The 19139-nt window shown below is 33.8% G+C and overlaps 3 protein-coding genes across 4 annotated transcripts; 2 read left to right on the forward strand and 1 right to left on the reverse strand.

The window, feature by feature from the left end:
• Positions 1-504: 504 nt before the first annotated feature.
• On the forward strand, positions 505-15228 carry LOC108218710 (trafficking protein particle complex II-specific subunit 130 homolog). Of its 2 annotated transcripts, none has more exons than XM_064091328.1 (21): positions 505-665; positions 1639-1868; positions 3410-3591; positions 4042-4225; positions 4593-4683; positions 5160-5320; positions 7008-7097; positions 7242-7403; positions 7718-7779; positions 7939-8029; positions 8509-8669; positions 8983-9190; positions 9582-10127; positions 10227-10439; positions 10765-11140; positions 11245-11344; positions 11436-11517; positions 11922-12111; positions 12920-13218; positions 14555-14648; positions 14778-15228. In XM_064091328.1, the coding sequence occupies exons 1-21, from the start codon at positions 602-604 to the stop codon at positions 14951-14953; spliced, it is 3762 nt and encodes a 1253-aa protein (XP_063947398.1). In that variant the 5' UTR covers positions 505-601; the 3' UTR covers positions 14954-15228. The 2 variants fall into 2 exon arrangements, with proteins under 2 accessions (XP_063947398.1, XP_063947399.1); XM_064091329.1 differs by having other exon boundaries at positions 14558-14648.
• Positions 15229-15646: 418 nt separating this feature from the next.
• Positions 15647-16117, forward strand: LOC108218176 (uncharacterized). The gene has a single exon (XM_017391095.2). The coding sequence runs from the start codon at positions 15764-15766 to the stop codon at positions 15968-15970; it is 207 nt and encodes a 68-aa protein (XP_017246584.1). The 5' UTR covers positions 15647-15763; the 3' UTR covers positions 15971-16117.
• Positions 16118-17820: 1703 nt separating this feature from the next.
• On the reverse strand, positions 17821-19136 carry LOC108216838 (uncharacterized). Its single transcript, XM_017389683.2, has 2 exons — positions 18796-19136; positions 17821-18706 (listed from the first exon to the last, which is right to left on the reverse strand). Exons 1-2 carry the CDS (start codon positions 19010-19012, stop codon positions 17916-17918), a joined length of 1008 nt encoding a protein of 335 aa, XP_017245172.1. The 5' UTR covers positions 19013-19136; the 3' UTR covers positions 17821-17915.
• Between the last annotated feature and the right edge of the window lie 3 nt (positions 19137-19139).

Consider the following 19139-nt stretch of genomic DNA (forward strand, 5'->3'; position numbering starts at 1 on the left):
TTATTTTCAGTTTTTATTTAAAAATAAAAAGAATAATATTAAATAATGTTTTTTTTATCTATTTTATTTTCATTCTCTTAATTTTTTAATGATATAAACACTGACCTCTTCGAAACATACATGCATATTTTTAATAAAAAATATTAAATTAAAAAGAAACAACTTATCTACTCTTATACTCAATTAATAATAATAATTTGACTAAAATTAATTAATAAAAGTATACGATATTTATCTAATAATTTTATTATTTCTAAATGGAATGTATATAAAGATTTAATTATATTTCTAACATTATTAAATAAATTTTATTTTGTAGTAGACCGATGATTTGAATAAATAAATTATATAAATGATAAAAATATTTGTTATGCAATATATATCATTTTTGTTATACAATATATATCATTTTCATTTGCCATTATATAGAAAGTAAATCTAATAGATTTATAATTTAATATTTTAATTTAAAGAAAACCATAACGCGGAGTTATTCCTAATTTTTTTATTACCAAAACAGTCACTGGAAAATACAACAGAATCGCACTCTCAACAAGCTCGACATCTGCACTGCTCGCTGCGATTTGAAATCATCGATTCAATGGCCAATTTTTTGGCTCAATTTCAATCCATCAAAAACTCCTGCGATCGCATCATCGTTGCCGGTAAATTTCAATTCACTTCTTCACTCTTTCAAACCCTAATTTCTTATTTTCACTCTCTGCCACAACTTCTTTTAAGTTGTTTTATGTGCATTGCATCAAGCAAATCGTTACTGTCTCGCTTGAATCAGATCCAATTTATACTACAATAAGTAACTGCGAAATTGCTTAGTTTAGAGATGAATTATAATATCTTGTGAGATTTGCGGTGTCTCAGAATTTAGTTACTATATATGCAATGACTCGTGCATACCGTACAGATCTGTTAACTCCTGCTTAAGTGAAGTCTGGAGCTGGATTTTATCGGTTGAGATGATGTTGTTTTGTGTATGTTTTGATGACGTTTAATTAGAATGTGGTGGGTAATTGTTAATAGAATTCGGAATTTGCTTGTTCTGTTTGTATGAGTGTTGTGGAAGCACTTTTGTTAGTATTGCAGAGGAGTAGTGTACATACTCTTACTTGTTCTATGCTCAGATACGTTCCGGCAGTGTAAAATGCTTTAAATCACCTTTCTGGTTTGAAAAAGTTTAGTAAGAGGATGATGGCAAAATTCGATAATATTGTATTTAAGTTTTTCATTGACACCTCGTGCACGTAATTTACGGAGGATATGAACTTTGATTTGGTTGATTATGTGCATATTTTGAAATTCAGTTTATATGAATCCATGAAATCCATATCTGGACAACCTTCATATTTGACATTGAAATGAGAAGGATAATGCAGAATATAAACTCTGTACTCTTTGAACCCTTCATTCCTAGAACAACAATTGTTATATTTGCTTAGACTCTATATGCTATTTATTTGAAGTTTTTTCTTAATTTAATTTTATCGTCACATTTGAGACCATAGTTAAATCATAAATGAGACCATAGTTATGAATTCATGCACACAATAAATTATAGTGTATGTACTAGATCATAATTCCCTGTTCCAAAATTACACATTCATTTTCCGAATTCTTTTTCAGTTGAAGATGTAAGCGATTTGTGGCCTCTTGTTAAGAAGAGCTTTGAAGAAAGGTTGCCATTAAAAGGAGCTGTTTTGAATAACAAGACACGCAATCCTGTTTTCCTCCAGAGCCTGCCAGTGGAATATATATTGACAACAGATGCAAGAATACGTAGTCGATTTCCTCATGAATTATCATTATTTTGGTTTAGAGAACCATATGCAACCGTGGTTCTGGTTACATGTGAGGTAAGTTGGGCGTATTTAAAACTTGTAAACAGTTTTAAAGCAGCTTCTTTGGTCATTAAATGCTAGAAAAATTCTTTTAGTTCTTAGAATAGTTTTAAGCAACTCGTGACGATGTGAGCTTTAGACATAAGTCAAAAGAAATTTTAGTTTAACTCTGCGAACTGCTTGTTAGTTCTATGCTATGTTACCCCGGACTTGGATACGTTTTTCGAACACGAGCATGAATACATACAAGGGTCAGATTTTTAGTTTAAAATTATTTAAGATTATTGGATATGGATATAAAGTTGGACACATGACTATACCTTTATCAATGGTTTAGCACTAAACAAATAAATAAGCAAAACTATCTTGAGAATTCAACATTTAACTTCACTTAAATGAGTACATCTTTTTTATTTGATATACCTTTTTAAAAATTGTTTTTTCTGCCTATAAAACATATTACACATAATTATGTCACATTTACAGCATCAATTGAAAGTATAATATGATCTGGTAGAAAAGGTAGTAGATGACACAGTATTAGCAGTTATTGATATATTCTAATCATCGCCTTGAAAAATTATAACATGTTCTCATCTTTGTTTCTGCGTTGCTGATGCAGACAAAAGAATCAATATATTACTTTGCATATATTTTATAGTATTATTCAGGAATAAATTATATTGAAATTGATTAGGTATTTGTTTTTAAAGCTTGATCTGGTATATTGGTTATATTAAGTAACTGGATTATTAGGATGATTGTAGATTGGACTTTGGAGTAATAGATTAATAATTTGGTTTCCTTTTATCTAGGATTTTACTAATTCTCCTATATAAACAATTGTAACCTTCCCGTAGATGATGTATATTATGAATTGCTTAATATTTGATAAATTCAAAAATTCATTGGTGGGTTTCGATTTTTGTAGAGATGGGTCTGTAACCTCTATTTTTGACCCTCTCTTACCTTTTTCTACATCGATGACTAATTGACTACTGATACCTTGACCTATACTGGTTACTACTGATTCTGGTATGAAGATAATTGTTATTACTTTTTTTTGATCTCTCTAACTTGTCCTACATCAGTTGCTTTTCTAATCGAAAATCTGGGAAAACGACTCTAATTATATATAAGTTGATTCTGGTCATCTCAAAAGCACGGCAAAAGAGATCACTCCTCGCCTATTACATATAGCGTTTATGTGAGTCTGCTTAATGTGCACTATCCATAACCAGTTCCTGCTATTTAGCCTATAGATGATTGATTTTAGGATTATGTAAGGAGTATAGAAATGAACGTCTTCTGTACTATTGATCCATCACACACTCGCTGCAACAGTCTGGCAAGGCACGGTATATAATATTTGGAATGTATTTTTCCCTCCACCATATCTGTTTCTTTAAGGTCGTACTCAAAATCTGAGCTGTTGCCCTGTATGCTACTTTTATTCTATATATATATATATATATATATATATATATATATATATAAAATTTTTTATTACAAGCTATTTATTCTTTAGCTATCTAATTGAGTGCCCTCTCGTATAGGACCTTGATGAGTTCAAGACAATACTTAAACCACGCTTGAAATTAATAGTTCAGAATGATGAGCGTGAGTGGTTTATTGTATTCGTATCCAGAGCCCCTCCTCACAATGATCAGGCAACAAAGATGGCAAAAAAAGTTTATGCCCGACTTGAAGTTGATTTCAACTCGAAGAAAAGGGAAAGGTACATAATCTAATGAAAATCTTATGATTTATTTTAGGATGAGATTAGGCAATATTAGGTGGCTTACAATACATGTATTTTCAGTTCTTTCCGTAGAGTTATCGTTGGTACAATTTGTCAATACGCATAATGCCATTGAATTAAAAAGATTTCCCCAGATAATTTAGTTGTCCTGATATAGGACATCCAGGCATCTATCAATGGACTCAAATTGAGGATGGAATTAGTGGCTGATTCTGATATTAAGCAGTATAGAAAATTATTAATATTTTAATTGATGTTCAGTATTGTGAGATCTTGCTATGCTGCATAAATCTTAGATAGAAGTCAGTGCTGGCAAATTACTGGTGCATCATAAGCCGGTGTGAACATGTAGTATCAATATATTAAAGGTGCTTTTTTCTTACCTGAAATATTATCCCTTTAGTCTAATGCTTAAAAAATACTCAGGTGCTGCAAATTAGATCTGCTTGCGCCAGAAGCAAATTTCTGGGAAGACATGGAAACCAAAGTCCTGGAGTCCATTAGAAACACTCTAGATAGGCGGATTCAATTTTATGAAGACGAGATCCGCAAGCTTAGCGAACAACGGTTTATGCCAGTATGGAACTTCTGCAATTTTTTTATTCTAAAGGTAGCTTCTCGTTTTACTTAGTATGAAAAAATGTATTATTTTACGCTATATGGAGTTGTTAAAGATACATGATGATAACTGATGTATTATTTGTGTTACTATCATTGTTTTGATGTGTTTGGCGACTTTGGTCATGTTTTGTTTAATGGTTTTGTTTCTACTCCAGGTATCTATGGTCTGGTTTTGTTTTAATGGTTGGAATCAGTTGGACAGAGATATCTTTTCTTTTTGCCAAAACGACTAGATTTTTAATCTCGAAAATTCATTGCGCCTTTTCTACATGTGGTGAAAGTCGGCACATTTATGTGTTTGTACATTAATGTATATCATCTGCATGAACTCTTCTGCGCTGTTTCCTTGTGTATAGGAAAGTCTGGCTTTTATGTTTGAGATGGCTCATCTGCATGAAGACTCATTACGCGAATATGACGAGCTAGAACTCTGCTACTTGGAAACAGGTGCCATTAATGTGTACTCTGGTGGATTAGTTGCAATTTTATAATTAATTTTCAAGTTCTTGGTTTATTTTGATATCCCAGGACAATGTTCTTTTATTAGTGCATGTTGACTACTCTGTTTATTACACTTTATTGTATTAGCCTACATATGTATCTTTATCATATTTAATACTAAAACCAAGTCTAATCTTACATGAAATTTGCCTGGTGTTTTTATAATCTCCATGAAGTTCCTTAAATAGGTTGAGGCAGAGATCTACATTGTTGGATGCAACTAGACATGAAAATTTTCTATTAAATATAATTTTGGTAAATGGTAGTAAAATTCTTGGAAATATGTCTGTATTTTGAAATAAAGAATGGTTATATATATATTATTGTTTTCCATATTATTAATCAAGACCTTTGATATTTTTGCACCTAAAGTATTGAAGTTTCAGGTCACTTTACTAACTCTGTTTGTATATGTATTCAAGTTAATATGGTAGGGAAACAAAGAGACTTTGGAGGAATGGACCGTGGAGATGATCAGGCTGCGCTCTTAAGTCCAGGCAACAAGCCTTTGACACAGATTGTTCAAAATGATTCATTTAGAGCGTTTGAGTTCAGGCAGTATTTATTTGCCTGTCAAGCAAAGGTGTGCAAAACTGTTTATCTTAAATTGGAATACTAACTCTCTTTTAATAGTGTTTTTTTACCCTGTCAATTAGGAGCTAAAATTTTGACAATCCTGTATAGCCTTTTGTATGCTCTATGCTGAACCTAAAAAAAAGTATATCAGAAGTATTTAGGTGTGGGATGTTTGAATACCAATTCTTCTCATCAGAAGTTATAGCTGGACTATAGGAGTATCGATGTATATTTGGGCTGTGACTGGGTTAAAGACTGCATATACAACCAAAGATAGGGCACTACTATCCTACTTGGGTTGCATCATGGCTAGAGTAGAGGATATTTACAATAACTGAATATCCTTATAGATTCCAACTACACCTTCAGGGATGCCAAAATGTTTACACCACTCAAAGTTGGTCCAGAGATGAGCTACTACAATTAAGACAATAGGGGATGGGGCATATTACTATTGAATCCTTTAGTTGAGATATCACCAAGCTTATATTTTTCTTGGCAGAGCGTGCAAAGGTAGGCTCCTTGTTAATGAAAATGTCTGTGGATCAGGATATGATTTTTGCTCGCATGTTGAGCTGGATCTAATCAAAGGCAAATGCAGTTTAATTATAAAAAAAATGCAGCTGGATCTTCAGCTAAAATAACTGCAGTTTTATCATCACAAAACATCATATCTACTAATTAGCTTTTACTTGGAATCTTCTAAGAAAGTTTGGAGCTCTATATTTAACTGCTGCACTGATCTGGTCACAACAAATTTCTTCTTTCCGTGCAATATAACAATACAGCTCCTTAAAAGAGAGCAAGTGAGCAATCTATATAACCCTTTGGGTTAACTCAATCAAGATTGGAACACATTAAATATAACTACAACGAGAGAATAGTATGCTGTTTGGAAGAGAGCTGATATTAAATATCTCAAAATGCGACAAATTCGACCTTAGCATGAAATATATATATATATATATATATATATATATATATATATATATAGGGTAGCACTCCATAGCATACCCTCTTATATGGAGTTACGTAGCACACCATTATAAATATATACATAATATATATTCTATTATATTTTTTATGAAATATAATTGCAAATTTTGATTATTAAACCGAAAACGAAATTATACAATTATTTTATTCCAAAGATCGTCTAAAATTATGCAATATCTCAACATGATTCTATAACAGAATAATAATCATCCAGAATTATTCTGTTGTAGAATCAGTTTCGAAAATATACTTTTTTTAATTAAATTCTAAGTGTTAAATTACTTAAAATAGATTTATTTTATAGTATTCAATATTAGAATCACGTTTTATATGTATTCTATAATAGAATTTATAATAAAATTGATGATTTATAGTGGCGCACTATGTAACTCCATATAAGGAGTCCCTCTATGGAATGTTGGCCTATATATATATATAAATATATATATATATATATATATATTAATTATCCTACTAAGGGTGGTACATTTTCTTCTCAAAGTAGAAGGGGCTGGTAAGTTGATGATTAAATAAAGAAGTTTTGAGGTCCTTTTAAGAGTTCAGCAAGTGCTGAAAAAAGGTCGGATCAGTTTCTTAATTTCAACTGCTTTTTATGGCTCTTTAATTCTTGTGATGTCCTCAGTATCACTTTTCTGTTGGATGTGTTTTTGTGTTTAATGTGTATTTTAATTATACAGCTCTTATTCAAACTAAATCGTCCCTATGAAGTTGCATCAAGGGGTTATGCATTTATAATGAGCTTCTCAAAGGAACTGGTCCTGCATGAGGTACCGCCGTTTTATTTAATTCATCCGTGCTCATTACTCTAGTTCTCTCGCTTTGATCAAAATACAATGCCAACTTCACTTCTTTCCTACTGCAATCCTCCTGATTCGGGTTTTATTTTTATTTTCTGGTGGAACTCTTTCCAGAAAGTATTACCATTTTGTGCACGTGAAGTATGGATGATAACAGCTTGCTTGAGTTTAATTGACGCCACTGCATCACGCTATAGTGATGTATCAGTTGCACCTGATACAGAAAAAGAGTTTCACCGTGTTCAGGGAGATTTGTATTCCCTATGCCGGACTAAGGTACACATCACATGCTTTACATGATATTCAATCATTATATGTAGATCGTAGGCTTCAAAATGAAAAATGTGTGAAAAAGCACCCAATACATAATTTCGTCAGCACTCGGCAGATACTTTTGACAATGCTATGCTGATTGCTGCATTGTCTAATACTTAGTATATTCAGTTCCTTGCGTCAGGTGATGATCATCACAAATCATATATTATTAATCTTGAAGAGAGAAACAGTAGCATACATTGCATGTGCTTGATCTGAATTCAAAGTTTGTGAGCAATTACCTTCAAATTGAACTTTATCCATGCTTGTGGCAGTTTATGAGGCTTGCATATTTAATTGGTCACGGACCTGATATTGAAAGAAGTCCTGCCAACAGGTATATACCCTTGCATATCCTATACGAGGATTATTACTGAAAATTGCAATATATTGTGAAGTACCTACTCTTTTAAAAGTTGTTGTACAGTCAGTTTCTCCAGTCATATTATTGCTAAAACTTTAAATTTTTTACCTTCCTACATTTTCCCTTCAAAAGTGCGTCACTCAGCATGCTACCTTGGCCAAAGCCAGCGGTTTGGCCTTCAATTCCAGCTGATGCTTCATCTGAAGTGCTTGAGAAGGAAAAGGTATGTTGACCATGATGTTACAGTCATTTCTAATTCGATTTTGGAGAATTAATGGTAATTCATAACACCCATAAAAAGTCTTCAAGACCAATATCAAAATTACTTTTGATTGCAGAGTGGAATAGTGCTTTGGTGACAAGCTTATCAAACCAAGAACCTTATAAGTTGATATATAAGTGCTGTTTTTGTTGCAAGTTTATGAAATGAGTAAATTGATCTATAGCTATCTTGTTGATTATCCTAGCCTAGATATTAGCTTACCTCTACATTATAGTGACACTTGTATATTTAGAAATACTCGTGAAGTGTCTGACTGTGGACCATTATGTTTGTAAAATTATTTTTCTCATTTTTTTGAATTAAAGAATGCCTGCGCCCTTGTTCTGTTTGATTCTAGATAAATTAAGTGCTTGGATTTTTTTTCTTTGCATCAAGAGGCTACTTTTTGAATTATTACATTGAGGGTAATATATGTGCAGACGATTCTTCACGCAACTCCAAAGATGAAACATTTTGGAATTCAAAGAAAAGCACTACCTCTCGAACCCTCACTACTACTGCGTGAAGCCAATCGTAGGAGGGCTTCCCTTTCTGTTGGAAATGCTTTGGAAATGTTTGATGGGCAATCTTTTATGGATGGGTAATAGATCTAAATGTAGCAATTCATAAAACATCACACTTGAGAGCCATACAATTCAAACTCCGCCAAAGATAAAACTGGGTGCACTTATATTACACAAATTATATTGTTATATATTATTATCATAGACATTAAGGAAAACAGTAGCAGAATACAAACCCTTTACACCCCCCCTAAAAAGAATAGCTATTCAGCTATGCTCAAGAAAGAAAACTGCCTCAGTATTATCAATAATTTCTTTTTTCTTTTCAAAAAATCATGATCTGTATTCATTAATCTTTCTATCCCTGATCATATTGCTATGCACTGACAGCTCAGATTCAGAACTAAGACGGGCTCCAGCACCTAAAGTAAATGCAGTTACAATGTCACGAACTAATTCTTCTCTTGGAATCTTTGAAAGCACAATCGACCGACCAATGAGACTTTCTGAAATTCACGTTGCTGCAGAGCATGCTTTGAAGAAAACAATATCAGACCCTGATTTATGGAAATCTCTGTCATCTTTGGAGGAGTTTGAGGTAGGCAGATTAACATGAAGTTTTGCAGTGAAGGTTTTGTAGACTATTGTAATGTTGTTATCAACATTGTATTTAAAGTATAGGACTTCTAATAAAGTAAGTGTATTTTACTGAGTGGCCTTAGTATACAGTGCCAACTTCAGCTTGAGAATTTATAATAATGAATTCATTTAAAAAATTGAAGAACACAATTATTTTTGCCAAGTATATATATTTGCATCCACTAAATTTTACAAAGCAACAAATTTCCAACGCCTCGCCATTTTTATAAATTTCGTTCCTTCAGATTCCTTGGTGAAACTGAAAATATCAGTTAATATGATTTGGGTCGATAGGCAGTATATCAGGTGGCTGTAAACTTTCTTTGACTGTTTATATGTATTCATGTCAGAAAAAGTATCTACAGCTATCTAAAGGTGCTGCTGATAATTATCATCACTCATGGTGGAAACGGCATGGAGTTGTACTTGATGGAGAGATTGCAGCTGTCTGGTATAAGAATGGTAATTATGATCTAGCCGCCAAGTCGTATGAGAAAGTCTGTGCTCTTTATTCCGGGGAAGGATGGCAAGATCTGTTAGCAGAAGTCCTTCCCAATTTAGCGGACTGTCAGAGAATACTCAATGATCAAGCTGGATACCTATCATCTTGCGTCAGATTGCTGTCACTAGACAAAGGCTTGTTCTTGCCCAAAGAACGACAAGCTTTTCAATCAGAAGTTATTCTTCTTGCACACAGTGAAATGGAGAACCCTGTACCCCTAGACGTGTCATCCTTAATAACATTTTCTAGCAATCCTGGGCCACCAATGGAAATATGTGATGGGGATCCTGGAACCTTGTGTGTTACTGTATGGAGTGGTTTTCCAGATGATATAAATCTTGAAGCACTCAGTCTAACTCTCACGGATACCCATAATGCTGATGAAGGTGTTAAGGTTACTCCTTGTTTGCCCAAACTAATTCATTCTGTACCATTTTGTAGTTTATTGGTTTCTCATAAAAAATCAGTCACACTCATCTTTTCTGACTTTTAGGCAAGAAAGAGTTCTGGTGCAACCATTTTAAAGCCTGGCAAGAATGCCATCACCCTTTCCTTACCTCCACAGAAGCCTGGTTCTTATGTTTTGGGCGTTCTTACAGGTCATATTGGCCACTTAATATTTAGATCTCATAATTTCTCCAGAGGTGGACCTGCAGAAAGTGATGATCTTATGAGTTATGAGAAGCCAACAAGACCTATCTTGAAGGTAGTGTAGCTTCGACAGATAAATAGGAGTAGTGTTTCTTCCCTACTATGCTTAGTAAGGGCTATACTGGTATATGATGATCTGCATTTTAGATTTAAATGTAAAGTTCTGCTGAAAACCAGAAAACGAATGAAAGCATTCAGTAAAATCATAACTTATTTCGTGTCATGAAAATTGTGGAATATTATTCTTATATTATGTCATAAAAAATGGTAAATTCTGATCTTCACTCATTGTTAAAATTGATAAATTTCTTCTTTGCCTTACTTTCTGAAATGGAGTTTCGAAAGTTGTTTGTAACTAGCCTTTATTTCTTAATTTTTAGGTCCTCGAACCAAGGCCTTTGGTTGACCTTGTTCCTGCTGTTTCTTCTGCTTTGCTATTAAATGAATTTCAGTGGATGGGAATAATTGTAAAACCTATCAATTACTCCCTCAAGGGTGCTATTTTGCACATTGACCCTGGTCCTGGTCTGGTAATAGAGGAGACACATAATATTGAAATGGAAAGGTATGATAATGCAGGTGAAAATCAACTAAAGAGTACCAGAAGCGAAGATTCTGCTGGTGATGTACATTTTAAGCAGCTCACTCTTCAGAATAGTAGATTAGAATTGCCAGAATGGGCAAGCAATATAACTTCTGTTTTATGGATTCCTATGCGAGCCATTAGTGATGAGCTTGTTAGAGCGACATCAGAAGGTGACTGTTCTGATAAAGTTTTCGTCATCGTTTAAATATACTTGTCTAGGTCATATATTAACTTCTTATTCTATTGCTTACTGTATTTGTAATTTTTAATTCAGGGGTGGATAATCTGCAGAGACAGAGTCTAGTGGATGGATTGAGGACAATAGCTTTGAAACTTGATTTCGGAGTATCGCTCAACCAAACATTTGAGAGGCACTTTTTTATTCATTCTAAGTCGTGTGCATATATGCTAATTGGTTTGTATCACGCAATTTAGTTTAAAACACTTCTCTCTAATTATCAGGACCATAGCAGTTCATTTCACTGAGCCATTTCACGTAAGCACAAGGGTCAGCGATAAATGTAATGATGGCACATTACTTTTGCAGGTACTGATATTCTGTATGGGCAGCTTATCTTGATTCCACATTAGTAACGACAACATGCATTCCTATACTTCTAGGATCTATCTTTTTGTCATGATCCAGAGTCTTGAGTCTCTTGACTGTGTAGCCAATTCAAACAAGGTCATACCTTTTTATGAAAGGAATTGAGTTATATACTTCTATTGATCTATTCCTTTATGAAGCAAGTAGCCATATTAGATAATGCTATAACAAGAATCTACATGCAATTTTTCTTTGAGGTATAGCTGGGTAATGATACTGTTAAACTCACGGGTCTTTGGATTGTAAAACTTCAGTATAATTCATGTTTATTTGTGAACTTCTTCCTTCATAACTTTTTTTAAAATAATTTTTTCTAAAACAATCACTCCTTTGTGCTTCATAAGGTGATACTACATTCTCAAGTAAAAGCTACATATACCATCTATGATGCTTGGATGGACCTCCAAGATGGATTTGCTCACACTGGACAACGTGATGGACGACCAGCTTCAGCTTTTTTCCCGCTAGTCATTTCCCCTACATCGAAGGCTGGAATTTTGTTCAGTATATGCCTTTCGAATATGAATCCTGAAGGTAAGTTTGGTTTCTTCTCAGTGTGATCCATTCTCAGGGTAACTTGTTCACAAGCATCTGCTTATTTCTTTTACACCGGACTTGATAGGTTAAAGAAATATAAAAAATGAGTTTCCTATCATGTTCGGGACTTGGATCAATCGTTCGGTGTTTGACGTACCTGATGTGCTGTATTGAAAATTGCGTTGCCTGAAACAAACATTGGCTCTATTGTTTATGGTAGATTTAGAGTTTTAAACATTGAAGCCGAGTTTTTTTAAAAGTGACGGCAAATAAAAACGGAGGGGAAGTAAAGGCAATAAATTAAAATAACTCACTAGTGTGCTCCTGATTTTTCGTGGAAGGGAGATTTGATTAGAAGTGATATGGATGGAAAATGACAAAATTACTAAGAAGAAATAAAGATTATATTCGAATCCCAAATTAAAATCATTATACAGATTTCATTTTTTACTCTCCTTCTATACTACTTTTTGGGTGAAAGTGGAAGCAATCTTACTTGTATTACTTTTGCTTTCCTTCCTCGAGAACACACATGAGAATTAAAAATTTTCCACTTTACTTCCTTTTCTTTTTCTTTTATATTTAAAACTCTGGGAGCATTGTTTGTGAACTTTTTTTTTTTTTCAATTTTTTGAAATGTAAATATTTTTCTTACCTTCTGTTTTTAGTTTGACTTGCATAATATTTTCCCTAAACAAACTAAAATAAGAAATTAAGAAACTAATATTTGTAAAATGTTCTTACTCCAGACAAACAAGGCTTAGTACTTGCTCATATTTCAAACAACTTGTGTTCCCTTGTACAGATGAACCCAAGCAGCCTCAGGAAGATAGTATTTTGAATATAAAATATGAAATTTCTGGTAACAGAAATGTTGGAGCTCACAGTCCTGTGGCTTTACCTCATAGTGGAGTTGAGAATGCTACCGAACACTTGACATTCAGGTGTGCTGTTGGTTTACAGAGGCCTGTGCTGGACCCTTGCCTTGCAGTTGGTTTTCTTCCTCTTCCTTCAAGTGGTCTCAGAGTTGGACAGCTCGTTGCCATGAAATGGAGAGTTGAAAGGCTAAAATTTTTTGAGGATAGTGCTCTATCTGAAAACAAAGTAAGTTGAATCCTCTTATTTTTTTAATCTGACGGTTTAAATGGTGAATATCAGATTAGTAATATATTTTCTCAGAGAAATAAGTTTATTATTTAAAAAAAAGGAATGGTCGGGATTAACAGGAATTCCTTTCTGCTGCAGAAATTTGGAGGGTTAATGTGTATCCTTACCAATTAGTTAACATAACTTACAAATATTAACTGATTCACATCTTTTATTTGTTAGAATAAGAGTTAAACTAATTCTTATTACAGTAACTGAATTACGCCTTCTTATATTTGTTAGGATAATTAGGTCACATTATCTAGGAACATTATTATAAGGTGGCTCGATCTTATGACGGGTAAAATTCACCCCTCTGCCTTTAAGCAAGTACATTCTAGCTTCTTAGAACTTCGAGGGAGGGATGGAGGTGACATATATACTATTAAAGCCGCAACTTAGAAGTTTTGGTCGGTCGGTAATTGTGCCAATTGATGGGCCTCTTTATTTTAAAAAATATTCATTTTTAAGGGACCTACTCTATTCTAATTAAAACACATTTATATATTATAATCTAAACACATCACTTGGTCCTATATATATATATATATATATATATATATATATATATATATATATATATATATATATATATATATATAAATCTATCTAACGGGCCTAATTATTAACAACTTATTCTAACGGACTTGTTAAAAACATCAGTAAGTCTATTTATTTAGATCTCTGATAAAAGGTAACCTCTTAAACAAAATTAAATATTAGTTTAAATATTAAAATCTGTGCTTTATTACTAATATTAATATGTTATTTTTTTTTTTTATAATAAAGAGTCACCCGTGCATCGCACGAGATATAAGCTAGTATATTAATATGTTATTGTAATCGATTTAATATGCTTAAGCTTCAGTGTAATGATATATGATGTAATATTTGGAATGGTATGTACGCCAGAATGCTGGATAGAAATTCATGGACTAGCATATGTGACAATATAGACGTGACAGGTTTGTGTTAATTGACAAATAATTACTGACGAGCTAAACTAAATATACCTGTGGCGAACTACTCTTTATGTGGTCACTTGGTTGAGAAAATCTGAAATCTAGTAATAGATTTTCGTTTTGTGGTTGTGGCTTTGAAAAGGAAGTCTATATCTTCTTTTCCTCTTTATCTTTTTGTCCTCCCCCTTGCCTACTTCCCATTTATATATCTTTTCATTTTTTTCCTTTGCAAACTTAGCTGGTTATTGCTTGTAGTCTGTAGATGGTAGGACTTTTAAAAAAAGTTATATCAAGTAACTGGAGAATGTCGGTGTCTTTGATTCTTTATGCAGCAGAATGAAGTATTATATGAAGTCAGCGCGAATTCTGAGAACTGGATGATTGCTGGGAGGAAGAGAGGTTATGCAGATCTATCCAAAGATGAAGGTATCTAAATGCTTTAAACTGTTTAACATTATCTTATATTCAATCACTTCCATCGTGTGCTAAGCAGTTAATAAATGTTTGAACTATGCATTTTTTCCGGTATTTCAAGTAAAATTTGTGTTGCTACAGGTTCAAGAATAGTTGTCTCAGTTTTGTGTGTCCCACTTGTTGCCGGATATGTTCGTCCCCCTCAACTGGGTTTGCCAGATGTGAGTAAGACAACTATAAGTTGCAATCCTCCTGGGCCTCACTTGGTCTGTGTCTTGCCTCCGCCTCTGAGCTCTTCCTTCTGTATACCTGCTTGAAGTAATAGTTTTCTCGGTGACTCCAGGATTTTTGAGCTTAGAAGTTTAAAATGTAGGCATCTGTTATAATTTTTGTAATTAAAAGAGGGGACAGGATATGTTGTAAAAATATTGCATTTGTAGCTGATTAAAGTGAACGGCTGATGGTTGTTGTACCATGGCACCATCCTTTACCATTGTATAAATGTACTATGTTGTAGACTCGCCAATCAGTTGGGGGGTGTAAACTATATAATGAGGCAAAGTATACAATAAATTTCTATTCTTTTAAAAAACTCCGAGTTCAGTCAATTTTGCTGCGAGTGCACGTCTTCTGTAAATTCACCAAATTCGCCGCAGGATCGAAAAAGTCTTCCTCTGGAGAAAAATGGTTCAGAGCAAAATCGGCAATGTTTACTGCTCGGGTTTGTACGATTTAAACATTTAATTGGAGGGAGGGGTTTAAAAAAGCTGGTGAACACATTCACTTTTTACACTTAAAATTTACGTGTACATTTAATTAACAGTCAAAGTATTCAAGTATTCACAGTGTGTTGGTTAAGCGGTATTTATATCACCACCACAACAATAATACTATGCCCAACTGTTACTGTAACTTCAGTCATCCACTCATCAACCATAACTTAGTTGCCAAGTTTGCACCTCTAGTCTTCCATCACTTGATAACCCATGTTTGTCTATATATAAGAAACAAATGCATATTTAGCATATATATTTCCTAGCCTTATTATTGTCCTCTAACAGTTAACACTTTCAAGCTAGAAAACCGAATGCTATAAACAAAAACACTCACGAACATACTGTAATCTGATGGTCTGCATATGCTTCTTGGTGGATCAAAGGAGAACGAAGAGGAACATGAAGCCGGTAGCAGCGACATGCTCGCGGTGTGGTTCTAGTGCTAAAGTGGCGGACATAGAAACCTCCACGAGATTCTGTAAAATCCCATTTCATTGGAAATCTCGGAAAGCTATTGTCTGTACTTTCTGTGGAGCTACTCTTAAATCTTATGCATAGCTCACAACTTATCATATTCATTCATACTTGTACATAGAGTTTTCTTCTTCTTTTTCTTTTTAGTTCAAGCACTCATGCTAGTGTCGGGGAGTCTTGGGCTGAGCTCTTTGTGCAGATTCTGTTGCCGGAAAAAAGAGATAGTATAAATATTTTTGGCCTGTTCATTTGGATTAAAATTATTGCTCCTCTGTTATTACCTTTGTAAATTACGGAATTATTTTTTCATTTTTAAGAAGTTGGCAGTCACATAAATTTCACTTGTTTGAATATAACAATTTACTTTGAGAAAAAAAATTATATTTAGATATTTTTTTAATTTTAAATATTTAATTTGTGCTTTATATTATTTATTTGCAGAATTATATCTTTTAAAATAAAATATTATATTCTCTCAAAACTAAATATTTTATTTCTCAAGAATAAAATATGCCAAACAAGCCCCAGGCGTTTCTGATTAACTAGTCATGTTTAGAGTTTTCTCTTTTTTCGTCAGGAACAAAATCACTATCCCGGAACTTAATATCCGATACCTAATTGACGGCTATAAATGAATTTCTTGAAAACCATTCAATTCAATAAATAACAAACCGTATGTAACTTTCATCGATAATATTGAATAGACTCCATGAATATGTCGATCAGATATTTAATGATATAATCACAGCACAGATCAGACATTCAACGGGATGTACAGTTATACGTATCATTAGAGTCTAACACATTGTAAAGTCCATACGTGCTTAAACATCTTGCAACATCCGAGTCGTGATCAAACAACTTCCTTAATGCGCATGCAATTTTCATTTTCAGACAGTTGGGAGACCCAAATTATAGTCCGTTGAATATTATTACATATTTATACATTCACATTGGTATATAGTACTTTTTCTTTAAAAATTAAATGTGATTGGTGACGTCTCTCTCTTTTTTATTTCTTTTTTGTTTCGAAAAAATACCTGGATAGGTTTCGAAATCATATAATAGTAAGTATATATTTAAATAAAATAACAACAGTAATAAAATATACATACCTGTCAAAGAGAATGAGATTTATATTATATCATAATATTTCTTATTAGTGAAAATAACGTGATTTAGTAGGAAATTTTTTATAAAAGTATTATATACTGCTCACTCCGTCCCAGTCAATTGTATACAGTTTCTTTTTTTGGATGTCTCATCATTTCTATACATTCTCAAAATAGCAACTTTTTATAATATAAAACACTATTACATCCACTATATTCTTTCACTATCTTCATTCTATAATAATAAAAACACTATTACACCCACTACTTTCCTCGCATCTTTGCATCTTTTCTGGACCTCCTCAAACCGATTAAATTCAGAGCGGTACTTCTCTTGAAGAAAAACTTTTTCCTGTTCCATAATTCTAGCCTCCCTTTCAAAAGACTGTGCAGTTGCATTCAAGCTTTCCAGTTTTTCACTCAAGTCCCTAATTTCATGTTTAAGACTAACAATCTCCACATCATAGCTTTTAATTTTTGATTCTGCAGCCTGCAAAGAGAAAATTCATGCCTACATGAGCATATACATTGATTCAGGCAGTTTTTCTATTAACATATAATGATGATCCAGGTTCTTTCTTTCTTTTCTTCCTGGAATTTTCACTAATTAACAGCACGTCGTAAGCACGTTTGCATTGGTGAAGAATTCTGAGTCCACAATTGTATAATTAATGCAAAGTCTTTGCTTACGATAAACATTACTCTATTTCGGAGCTCTCGGGCCACAAACATGTCGACGAGTTTTACTTTTACATGAGCACAAAATCAACAAATATTATTGAACATTTATAAAATTTCTGAGAGATGCAGTGAAAACTCGAATGATATTAGAAACAAATAACATGTAGAAGATAAAATAATTTCGAGAACACGAACTAATTTTTTTTTGATCGAAAGTTTGAAAATCTGAGCACTTCTCATTTTCTGCAGACAATTCCATTGCCACCGGATGATCTGCTAGTGCAGTCCATTGTGCCATAGTCCATGACCAGTGAGTCCTCTTTTCGCGGAACTTGAGCAGGGGAGAACACACAGGACTCGCATTTTGTATCGAAAATGGATGTAGTCCTGTACTTGTTTTCGCCTCCTACAACAGGCATTGCAACTCCTGGTTTAGCTGGATTCTGAAAATCAGGCTGGTAAGTCCGGCCTAGAACACCTTCGACGTTTGAGGACAGTCCTAAAAACCTGAATTGCACCTCCAAATGCGCGAAACAGTTGTCAGATGGTATGTTATAGTTGTGGATCTTGTCGTCCTGTTTGGTAATAGGCACTACATTGACAGAAATTTCAGCAATTTCTGGAAGAGTGACCATGATGCTGTTTTTGCTTGAAATTCTCTCGACTTTGATTTCGTTGTTTGCTGATTTCCATATGGAAGGATAGCCTTCTGGGATGGCTAATTCATTGCCATTGTAGGAGAAGTTGAGGTGATCAACTTCATCGTCCCATTTTGCTGCTTTTGTGGCCTCAAGGGAGAATTTGTGGTTGTCGAACATGATTCCTAGTGCTTGAATCCATGTAAAGTCCCTTGTTCTGCCCTCGGGCCTTAGACCGATGAATCTTGCATTGATGTGGAGATTGTGATCTGAAACTAAACTAAAATGTTCATTGCTCCTGCCATGAAAGTAGAAGACAATCCCGTCTGCCCCAATGAAACGTGGATCTAGACAAGCTGCTCCGCGGCCACTGCAATTTGGTTTCCTGTCTGCATTTTTATAATCAATTAGTTCATGTTACCAGAGCGAATCAAATGCATTACAAAAGGGGAAAGTACAGTAGCAAACATTAACTTACTTTTGCACTCAGGGCTGCACACAGGTGAATTACAGTTGAGATAGCAAACTTTAGCACTTGGATTACTTGGCGACGTTGAAGGGCACTGGCTCGGGCATTTCAATTGCTTGAGAAAGCATTTGCTACCGCGGTTAGTGCATGTCACGAATTCTCCATTGACCCCTGCTACTAAAACAATTACTAGCACAAGCACCGATATAATTCCACCCGTCTTCATTACTTAAGCTTCTCCTTCAAGCAAAATGATGATGCCTCAAGGTATACTCAATACTGCTTCTTATAGATTTCAACATGTTGCTGTTTTTTATCCGCTAAATAAGTCAGCTTTGAAGGAGAACATGGTT

The sequence above is a fragment of the Daucus carota genome, chromosome 4, assembly GCF_001625215.2.
Source record: "Daucus carota subsp. sativus chromosome 4, DH1 v3.0, whole genome shotgun sequence".
Taxonomy (NCBI): Eukaryota; Viridiplantae; Streptophyta; class Magnoliopsida; order Apiales; family Apiaceae; genus Daucus; species Daucus carota.

Bases quoted from the DNA above. Each gene is read 5' to 3' on its own strand.
- LOC108218710 (XM_064091328.1), top strand. From the start codon at position 602: ATGGCCAATTTTTTGGCTCAATTTCAATCCATCAAAAACTCCTGCGAT. The intron at 4,226-4,592 runs GTAGCTTCTCGT...CCTTGTGTATAG, and splicing joins GCAATTTTTTTATTCTAAAG to GAAAGTCTGGCTTTTATGTT. The intron at 8,030-8,508 runs GTATGTTGACCA...ATATATGTGCAG, and splicing joins AAGTGCTTGAGAAGGAAAAG to ACGATTCTTCACGCAACTCC.
- LOC108218176 (XM_017391095.2), top strand. From the start codon at position 15,764: ATGGTCTGCATATGCTTCTTGGTGGATCAAAGGAGAACGAAGAGGAAC.
- LOC108216838 (XM_017389683.2), bottom strand. From the start codon at position 19,012: ATGAAGACGGGTGGAATTATATCGGTGCTTGTGCTAGTAATTGTTTTA. The intron at 18,707-18,795 runs GTAAGTTAATGT...ATAAAAATGCAG, and splicing joins GTGCAGCCCTGAGTGCAAAA to ACAGGAAACCAAATTGCAGT.